General features: G+C 36.6%; 1 protein-coding gene across 1 annotated transcript; it reads right to left on the bottom strand.

The window, feature by feature from the left end:
* Positions 1-10: 10 nt before the first annotated feature.
* Positions 11-11,250, bottom strand: LOC112139623 (fibronectin; the record flags this gene model as incomplete). Its single annotated transcript, XM_036211148.1, has 10 exons — positions 10,762-11,250; positions 10,345-10,596; positions 9,648-9,905; positions 5,271-5,726; positions 4,716-4,967; positions 2,923-3,177; positions 1,997-2,449; positions 1,512-1,763; positions 688-942; positions 11-400 (listed from the first exon to the last, which is right to left on the bottom strand). Coding segments are annotated over exons 1-10 (2,944 nt in total), but the record flags the coding sequence as incomplete, so codon positions are not given.
* Positions 11,251-11,401: the final 151 nt, after the last annotated feature.

Here is an 11,401-nt window from a genome sequence, read left to right as displayed (position 1 = left end):
TCTCCATAGCAGAGTTTGACTTTAATATTGTTATAGATGTATGATATGTTGGAACAGCAGGAACTATAATAACTTTGACACAAAGAGCGGGTTACAGTTTGATTGTATTGAGTTGGATGAGGTTGTGTCATCCGCAAACGATAACTGCTACATCTGCTGTCTTGTACACAAGTTTCAGGAATCTGAGCACTGGTTTGTCCCACAAACATACGATACCAGCCTTCAGGGGAGTAGTAGTTTCCATTACAGTAAGAGTTTCCATTTATGTTATATTCTGAAAGCCAGTTATCATTCAGTTCAGTGTAATGTTCACAGGCTTCACCACACTGAGCCGTCCCATTGATGATGACACAGTCCTGGTCTGGAGGACAAAAGGTTTGTCCACATGAAAGATATTGATCTATTTTGAATGGAGAAGAGAAATTAAGAAATCATTAGTTTGACAGGTTTTTTCGTATTCAGAAAGAATCATGTGAAATTGACCTTATCTGATTTCATAATCTCAAAAATGTGATGCAGAGCCCAAAAATTAAGAACAGTCAAAGTTTGCATTTGATTTCTTCACTTTTAAAGCACAATATTGAATTTCATTATTTCTTCTTTCAGTTATTTCTTGCAATTCTGTTATTAAGATATAATCAATATATATGTTTTCTTCAACTAAATTGATAAAGTGAAATATTTTACCAGTAACAGCCTGAAGCTGCATATTACTCCCTCTGCTGTTCTCAAACACAGAGTACAGAGTGAATGCGTATGAAGTTCCAGCACTGAGAGATGAGACAGTATATGTGACGGGTCCGTCTGCATCTGATGCAGGAATGATCCTTCGTTCATTATTGTACTGCAGTACATATGTGGCATTGGTCACCTTACTCCACTGCAGAGTGATACTGTTGAAACTTGTTCCAAGTAAACTGAAAGTTTTTACGTTTGGAGGAGCTGAAACAGGAAGACAATACATTAAATTACATTTAAAAATTATGTGGGTTACTATAATGATTATGCAACGAAGACGTGATGCCTATAGTTGGCTACAACATGTTGTGTGAAGTCATGTTCCACCAAAAACATGTGGCAGAACTTATTAGAGATTCATGTACGACATTCTGATAACTGCACACATAAAAATACTTAAGCGCAGCTGCTATTCTTTGTCAGCATTTGGCATTTTTCTTTTGCTAATACCTCATCAAGTTTGCAACAAATGTTTGTTGGCAGTGTGGTCATTTGAAAGTTGTGATCTTAGTAATTTTTGTTCCATTCAACTGTTTGTTCTTACAAATAATCACTGGTTTTAAACTTAAAAATAGTAGGAATATGTCTAAACATCTTTTTTATTTGCACTGTAATAACCTAAATTTTCAATTTTCTTTCACAAATATTTTTTTTAAAAGTTGTTAAAATTCATGTCTTTAGCTGCAATAAAATACATGCTATCATCTGTTGCTTTGCAGCTGTGAGGCATTTTGTTCCTTTAAGATCTTCTGAAATCAAATCATTATACAAACCAGTTACTGCATCAATGCTGATTCCACTGCTTGTGACGTTCTCAAACACAGAGAAGAGAGTGAATGTGTATTTAGTTGCAGCAGTCAGAGATGACACTGTGTAAGTTACAGAGTCATCTGCAGCTGGAGCACTGATGTTTGTTTCTGTTCCATTAAACAGAAGAACAAAGCTGACACTGTTATTGACTTTGTCCCACCGCAGAGTGATGCTGGTTTCATCTTGACCAGCTGCTCTGAAGCTGTGATTTGGAACTGAAACACAAAGAAACGCCTGTAAATATTCATAATTTAAAGTTATACTAGTGTGCTTAGTTTAGCTTTATAATAGTCACATTTTTTTAACAAATGTTGGTGTTTTCTAAAGAGATTAATAAACCTACATTATGCCAATGTATTATTTGCTTTTATTTAAGAAAGTGAAACAGTAATTGTCCAAACAATGACCCTTCATGTAAAAACTCATAAGTTGAGTGACAAATCATTACCTGCACAATATGCAGTGTAGCATCCTGGGAGTCTTTGAAGTTTGTAGACATAGAAGTCTCCTAAACAGAGTTTGACTGTAACAGACTGTGATGAGTAACAGTAGCAGTTACTACCATAGGTATAACACAAATAGCGTGTTACAGTTTGATTGTATTGAGTTGGATGAGGTTGTGTCATCTTCAAATGATCATAACTGCCACATCTGCTGTCTTGTACACAAGTTTCAGGAATCTGAGCACTGGTTTGTCCCACAAACATACGATACCAGCCTTTAGGGGAGTCGTAGTTTCCATTACAGTATGAATTTCCATTTATGTTATATTCAGAAAGCCAGTTATCATTCAGTTCAGTGTAATGTTCACAGGCTTCACCACACTGAGCCGTCCCATTGATGAAAACACAGTCCTGGTCTGGAGGACAAAAGGTCTGTCCACATGAAAAATATGGCGGATCTGTTGATTTAGGGAAGTAATCATTAAGAGAAATACATATAAATTCCATAATAATATGTTTCAAATAATAATTAAAAGAATACAATTATAAACAAAAAATATGTTTTGAAGGAATGAGAAGATTTTTTGGTGTGGTAGTTTTTGTCACTAAATGACAGACCAAACGATATCACAATTTTTAATGTAATCACTTTCGTTGTTAGGTCTTGAAGATGAGTTATTAAACTGGGATTTTTTTTTGTTAAAACATTTCACCATTCATTTAAGTGCCCTTATCAGTCCTGATGCCATGACTCAACTTCAAGACAAACTACACCAAGATGAAGAATAACAGATAATCTTAATAAACTTTGAATTTTTAGATTTTTAAAATTGCAAGCTACAAAAAAATCTTCCATGCAGTATTATGTTATTTGATGGCACATCAATAAATAATGTCTCTTATGGCAAATGTTTAAAGTGAAAGAACTTACCAGTTAAAGCTTGAAGTTGAACTCCACTACTTCTAGCATTTTCAAACACACAGAAAAGAATAAAAGTATATTCAGTGTTAGCTCTGAGAGAAGGAACTGTATAGGTTATCAGTCCATCTCCATCTGAGGCTGATACATTCTTCCATCCTTGATTATACTGGAGAACATAGCTGGCAAAATTCACTTTACTCCATTGCAAAGTGACGCTTCTGTCAGTATTTTCTACTACGTTGAAAGTTTCTACGCGTTGAGGAGCTGAAACAAAATGCAAAAGACAGTAAATAATCTTTTCATCCAAGATATATTTTCACGATACATTGCGAAATATGAGCAGTGAAATAGTTTTGGAAAGTTAAATGTTGTCAATGTAAATTACTAGTAGACATGCAATATAAACATATATAAATTTAAAAATGTGCAACTTTTTCAGGCAACATATATATTTTAATGGAAACATTTTATCTTGAAGAAAAAAAAAGTGTATTTAAAAAAAAAGTTTAGGCAACAATTTTCCAGTTTTTATTCTCCTTCTAATAAAACACCACTCGACATGAAAGGTGTAGTCTTCTGTCTCACCACAAGAGGGAGTTTCTGCTTTTAGAGCAGCTCAGAAGAAAGAACCTGCCGTGAAATGAAACACAGACAGAAGCTGATTGTGTTCTCTTTATGTTCTAGCTGCGATCTAACTCGCTGGGTCAGCGAGTTGTCAGCGAGTTAGATCGTCTTGAATGTTTTTCAGTAATGGTGTATAATTTAGCTGCACCAGTTCTGATAGTTTGGGAGAGAACTGAACACCTAGATATTTAATATTGCCTGATTTGACCGGTATCGAGAGTGTTTGCTCAGCATTACTGTTAAGTGATGATAAAACTGATTTATTCCAATTAATTGAATACTCTGAGATGGAGGAGAATTTGTTAATAATTGTTATCGTTTCACTTATAGAATGTGATTTATGTAAAAAAAATCATCTGCATAGAGACTAAGCATTGGACAGCATTGTTTAATGCAAATAATTTTTTGTTATTCTTACCAGGGAAAACACATTAAAGCAACTATTGTCTTTCTCCATTAACAAAAATTCAGTGGAAACATTATATCTGACATCACTCATTGGATTTTACACAGTGTAATGACTCCCTCCGCCCCTTTAAAAGGTTGTACGACTAAATGTTTCTGTGCCTACCTCAACATGTTAAAAATGACTGGGTGGCATGAAGCTTTAAAGCTCTGTGGGTCCAGCAATCAGCAAAATAAATAAATGATAATCCCCCAAAATATGCACAAATTCAAGTTTTGCACCCCAGTAGTCATGGGCAAAGAACAAAGCAAAAGATGCATCAAAAACATAAAAACAAACTTTTTCAAAGAAAGCTTTACATGCATATTTTCAAGAAAGTCAAATATGACTTGAGACAAATGTTGACTCCAAAAGGTCATGAAACTGTTTAGGATTAATGGATTATTGTTTTTTTTTTTTTTTTTTACAGGGGGATGAACCATATGAGTGATTTCAGTAAGACTACTAAGTTTTATTTTGTCATGACTAATGAAATTTATCACCAAATTCTTTAGGTTTGAAGTAAATTCTAATTAATATACAGTATATATACCACCTGTCTTCACTTTTGAAGACAGGTGCACTTCTGCTAGAAACTTTAGATATTAGCACTTAAATGTATACCTGTCTGTATTTAGGGAAGCATGCTTTTTTCATTTGTGTGTCCCAAAGATAAAATGCTGTAGATCCAATTGAAGCTGTAAAGAAATGTTTTAATCTTTACATGCCTTACCAGTGACTCCATCAATGCTGATTCCACTGCTTCTGACGTTCTCAAACACAGAGAAGAGAGTGAATGTGTATTTAGTTGCAGGACTCAGAGATGAGACTGTGTAAGTTACTGGTTCACTTCCAGCTGGAGCACTGATGTTTGTTTCTGTTCCATTAAACAGGAGAACAAAGCTGACACTGTTATTGACTTTGTCCCACCGCAGAGTGATGCTGGTTTCATTTTGTCCTGATGATCTGAAACCATGAGGAGGAACTGAAAAAAAGATTAACTGTTAATTATTTGATGAAAAATTACTAATAATTAATAAAATCGTTCGCTGATTACTATAATTTTTACTTTCCTTTAAAAAAAACATTTTTTTCTCCATTTAGTATACTTTTCTGAGTCTGATGTTTTTGTTTTTTTAAAATTTTGCAATAAGACTGTTTTTATGAATGTAATCTACGACAACGTGAAAGAACGATGTATATGAAGGCCAACTGTTATTAAAGAAAATATATTTCACATATTTAAATGTTAAGCTACTTTTGAATGCAAGAGCTCATGATGAATTACCTGCACAATATGAGTATTCACATCCAGGTAGTCTTGGAAGTCTGTACACATAGTAGTCTCCATAGCAAAGTCTTGCCATAACTCTGTTAGAGTAATAGTAAGTGTCGTAGTAGCAGTTACTATCTCTTGCAGTGTATGTAGTCAGGGTTGCACTTTCATTGTAGTGTACAGGATGAGGTGTTGTTGCCCAAATACGATAAGAGCTACATCTGCTGTCTCGAACACACGTTTCAGGAATTTGAGCACTGCTCTTTCCCACAAACATGCGGTACCAATTTGATGGGTAATTGTTTCCATTGCATAAGGAGATCCCATTGATGTTATATTCAGAAAGCCAGTCATCGCTTAGTGCTGTGTAGTGGTTACAGCCATCCAGACATTGGTACGTTCCATTGATATTGATGCAGACGTGGTCAGTAGGACAAGACCCCTGTCCACAGGAATAACGCCAGTAATCTGCATTGAAATGAAAATAAAATGAAAAAATAGAATTTAATAAAAAATATGATAATGGAAACAAACATCAGTGTTAAAGAAAAATTTGAAGCAAAACACATAACATTAATGCAACTTTATCGCTTCTGCATATGTTTTTAGATTTTGCATGCTGTAGTCTACATTTTAATGAACATTAACAGAAAAAAAAAGTATCAGATTCAAAATCTGCCAAAGAACATTTGGTTTTAATTTGGTTAGTTTCGAGCAATCAAAACAAAGATAAAGCAAAAGAAGAAAACAAAAATGTACCCTAATGGGCCATTTTCTTAGACACACCCGTCCAACTGCTCATCAATGCAAATTTCTTAACAGCTAATCACATGTCGGTAACCAGAGGTGGGTGGAGTATTCAAAAATTTTACTCAAGTAAAAGTAGAGCATAGGCATCCAAAAAATTACTTGAGTCCGAATAAAAAAGTACTTGGATTAAAATCTACTTAAGTACTAAGTAACTAATGAGTAAAATCCCAAAGAGAGGGTTGGTGCGATCTTCCGCCCCTTGGCTGAGAATCACCCAATGATATAATGTTACTGGATTGGAAACCACATGACATATGGCGTCACAGTGTTTTGCCATCAACTTCAAAAACCTTGACAACAAACAAGTCCGTTGGAGAGGAATCATCACAGGACAGGAATCACATTTTAATAGAGAGAAAAAAATCTGTGAACTGTGAACAGTGTGCTAAAGTGGGAGCTAGCAACTTGCGAGTAGCATGCTATTTTGGTTTTTCGATGTATGTTTTTTAATTAATGTTTCATGTTTTAAAACATGGCAGATGTTGATCGCACATATTCACGTTCAACCTGCACAAAAACTGATGGAAATTCACGAGGGGAGCACGTAATATCTGCATTCAGTTTTTGGTCGTACGGACTGGAGGAAGCCCATCTAGAAAAGGTAGCGCTAATGCTTACTTTATGCTCAGTGACATAAACACAGTAAACAGCAGTCGTTCTGGAAGGAGCTGTGGCCGTAAACTTTAATCTGCCACACTATATACTGATATACTGCTGTTATCATTGTGTTTTGAATCTTAACAGTTTGGCAGATGTATATATGATGTTATCATCCAAGTTTAAAAGATTTTTTTTTGTATTGGTGAAGGATGCTAGCTGTAGGCTTTTTCTCAAAGTACAATGAAATCATCTACTTGAAGGTAAATTCTGAATGAAATTAAGATTTATTTACCCTGTATTTAATCCAAAAATAATTAAAGTTCCAGTTTCATTTGAAAAGTGGTAAAGGGTGTTTTTATTATTATTATCATTATTGTTATTATTATTATTTTTTAGCCCTTTGAGATGTTTTTAATAGGGAAAGTACCTTGTTAATAAAATTTATCAGTCATTCATGCTAGTAAACCCTCGTTTCTGGTCTTGGGTGAAAAGCATTTACAAGCTTTTAGCACAGAGGCAAAATAAAAACGAAAAAAATTGATATTTAGAAGGTGTTTATTTGACAGCAATGCATTATCTGTAGCAGTAGAAGTCACAATTCTTGTACTATTTACAACTTAATCTTAATAGATCACATATATTTAAATATACCACGACATCAATCATTTTCTAAGCTTTAATTCGAGTCAATTTTAGTAAAAACCGGTTAATAAATGAGCGAGCTAGCCCGATTTCAGTGGTTGATTTCTACCTGTCCTACATGTAAACAGCAGCGTTCTGCAGCCGTGATGTGGGTAACGATGGTGCCTGCGCACGCAGAGTGACATTTTCTCTGGATTCCCGCGGGTCACGGGATTCCCGCGGGATGGGAGTCATCTCTTCCGTTAATCATGGAACCGGGACGGGAATAAATTCTGACGGGAGCGGGAGTTCACCAAAAGCTGACAACTCAAGACACTTGTATGAAAGTTTTGTGTCTGAAGGTGCTGGGTGATTTCACAGGAGGAGAGAGAAAAAGAGGAGCACGCCAGCCTAACTACCTCTGGCTGCAGTACGTCGACTGGGGCGATCCTCAATGTTACGTTTGTTTCTCCTCCAGCAAGTCCGCGAGTCACGACGCACAGGTGCGCACGCTCACACTCACAGCGAGTGAGCAGCGTCTTTGATCAGGGGGGCAGAAGTTCTTCATATTCATGAAAGTCCACGGTCTCTAACCCCTGTGAATTTTAGGCTTGGCTAATTTCTGGAGGCATGATCTTTTAGTATTATCCTTTTATCTTTCCTTACCCATCTCTCTTTTTTTCTCTTCAAGCCGTGTCTGAATAGGCAATACGTATTTGCTCTGCGCGCGCCTGCAAGGAGGGGGGGTTTGCGCTGAGCAGAATATGAGGAGAAAGACAGAGGGAGCCGCAAGTGAAACAGCAATAATTCAATACTTTTGAAATGAATAGAGAGATTCTCGAGGACATTTTTAATCCACAAGATTGTGGATTGATCTGCCAATGATGTCATTCTGTTTTCTTTCTTTCTTTTTTTTAATGTATAACTTTATCTTGCAGAATGTCATCTTTCGTTTTTTGTTTAAATGTTCTTTTCCTTTCGGCTTTTCCCTTCAGGGGTCGGCACAGTGAATCAGTTTCCTCCATCTAAGCCTGTCTTCAGCATCCTCCACTCTAACACCAGCCACCTTCATGTCTTCATTCACTGCATCCATAAACCTCCTCTTTGGTCTTCCTCTAGACCTCTTTCCTGCAGCTCTAGACTCAGCATCCTTCTACCAATATATTCACTGTCTCTCCTCTGAACATGTCCAAACCATCTCAGTCTGGCCTCTCTGACTTTATCTCCAAAACCTCTAACATGTGCTGTCCCTCTGATGTATTCATTCCTGATCCTATCCATCCTGGTCACTCCCAAAGAGAACCTCAGCATCTTCATCTCTGCTACCTCCAGCTCTGCTTCCTGTCTTTTCTTCAGTCCCACTGTTTCTAGTCCAAACAACATGGCTGGTCTCACCACAGTCTTGTACACCTTTCCTTTCATTTGTGCTGAAACTCTTCTGTCACACATCACACCTGACACTTTTCTCCACCCATTCCAACCTGCTTGCACTCTCCTCTTCACTTCTTTTCCACACTCTCCATTACTCTGTACTGTTGACCCTAAATACTTAAACTCCTCCTCCTTCTTTATCTCTTCTCCCTGTAACCTCACTCTTCCACTCTGGTTCCTCTCATTCACACACATGTACTCTGTCTTACTGCGGCTAACCTTCATTCCTCTCCTTTCCAGGGCAAACCTCCACCTCTCTAACTCCACCTCCACCTGTTCCCTGCTCTCACTACAAATCACAATATCATCTGCAAACATCATAGTCCATGGTGATTCCTGTCTAATTGGAAAATTAGGAAAAATTGGAAAATTGGAAAAATATTTTCGTGCAACTCAAATGTTAACTGTACTTGCATCCATCTATGCACATCACTAACATGAAATATAGACACAATACATCAAAGTAGCAGACACTCACGGTTCTTTGTAGTTGTCTATAGGCTGTTTTATTAGGTTTGGTAGAATAAATTTTGAAAATATACTTCACGGTTTTGGTGTTGCACCACAAGATTTATGACTATAGAAAAACAATAAGATAAAGGAGCGGGACACAGTTTGAACGGGAGTGGGACAGAAGTGGAAGTCAGATTACCGGGAATGGGATGGGACAGGATTTTTTTTTAAACTTTGGTCTGGGAGCGGGACAGGACTGGATTAGTCTTTCTGGGAGCACGATGGGACAGGAGCAAAAATCGACTCCTGTGTCACCGTCTACTGAGCACTACAGGTGTGCAACTGTTGCTGCTGACCAGGAACCAAAAAAAATGTGACGCATTGTTTAAAAAAACCCCACCTAAAATCTCTTTTGAAGTTTAATGATATGAAGTGTATATATTGCTTTGGTATTCTAATAGTATAATATCTTACCAGTGAAAACTCTCAGTTGTACTCCTTTGCTGCTTCTGGCGTTCTCAAACACAGAGTAAAGAGTGCACATGTATTCAGTGGCAGGATTGAGTGATGAGACGGTGAAAGTTACTGGTCCTTCTTCGTCTGATGCAGGGATGGTCTTCCATTGTTGATTATACTGAAGGAAATAACCAGTACCTTTGGTCTTGGTCCACTGCAGAGTCATACTGGTGTCATTTCGTCCAATTAAATTGAAGTTGTCTACATTTTGAGGGGCTGCAGATGAGAAGGAAAAATAAATGTATCTGATTTAAGATTTGTTTTAAACTATTTAGTTGCAAGCATGAAATACAATCCATATAGTCCTGTCAGCTTGTAGTTCTCAAGATTTTGAGGAGCTGAAGATGAAAAGAAACAAGCCGCAAGATTTATGCCTTATATAACTAATGCATTTGTTTCAACTTGCTAAAATAACTAGAAACTAGAAAAATAACAGCACCTTATCTCAGATGAAATATATGTAATATCTAAAAGAAATAATGGCGTCTATAATTTTTTAACATGACAATGAAGCTGCTTTCTCCTCACCAGTGACTGCATCAATGCTGATTCCACTGCTTCTGATGTTCTCAATCACAGAGAAGAGAGTGAATGTGTNCTGTACTTCTTATTTGAAATAAAGCATTATTTTAATTGTTCAGTTCACTCCTCTCACCAGTGACTGCATCAATACTGATTTCACTGCTTCTGATGTTCTCAATCACAGAGAAGAGAGTGAATGTGTATTTAGTTGCAGGAGTCAGAGATGAGACTGTATAAGTTACTGGTTCACTTCCAGCTGGAGCACTGATGTTTGTTTCTGTTCCATTAAACTGTAGAACAAAGCTGACATTGTTGTTCACTGGATTCCACAGCAGAGTGATGCTGGTCTCATTTTGTCCTGAAGATCTGAAACCATGAGGAGGAACTGAAACAAAACAAATCCAAAACTCTCTTAATTAATTGTCATTTCTTTTTAATCCTACACTGATATTTGAGTTTAGTGAGAGGAGTAAATGCAAAACAATATAAATATGTTGCAAAAGCTCAAATGTTAAGTAACTTATCAATGTAAGAGCTCATGATGATTTACCTGGACAATATGAGTAGCCACAAACGGGCAGTGTTGAAAGTTTGTACACATAGTAGTCTCCATAGCAGAGTCTTGCCAACACACTGCTATAGTAATTATAGTGGTAGCAATCACTATCCATTGCACTGGATGTGTAGACAGTATCAGTTTCATTATAGTATACAGGATGAGGTGATGTTGCCCAAGTACGATAAGAGCTACATCTGCTCTCTTGAACACACGTTTCAGGAATTCGAGCACTGCTCTGTCCTACAAACAGTCGATACCAATCTGATAAATAATATTTTCCATTGCATAAGGAGATGCCATTGACGTTGTATTCAGAAAGCCAGTCATCATTTAGTTCTGTGTAGTGCTGACAGCCATCCAGACATTGGAAAGTTCCATTGACTTCACTGCAGACGTGGTCAAAAGGACAAGTCCCCTCTCCACAGGGAAGATGCTGGTAGTCTACATTTAAATAAACATGAAAAGACAAAATGGTATTTAAAAAAGGAAACTGCTCAAAAACATGGTGCAGTATATCATCAAGTTTTTACAGGCTCTTTTCAAAATATTAGAATTTCAAGAATTAGTGTATTCATTTTTATATTTCCAGAAATGTATATATATATATATATATATATATATATAATATAAA

This window comes from Oryzias melastigma, unplaced genomic scaffold, assembly GCF_002922805.2.
Source record: "Oryzias melastigma strain HK-1 unplaced genomic scaffold, ASM292280v2 sc00686, whole genome shotgun sequence".
In the NCBI taxonomy this organism is placed as follows: domain Eukaryota; kingdom Metazoa; phylum Chordata; class Actinopteri; order Beloniformes; family Adrianichthyidae; genus Oryzias; species Oryzias melastigma.
The sequence above is the reverse complement of the archived record's forward strand: the minus strand, read 5'-3'. Positions and strand labels throughout refer to the sequence as shown.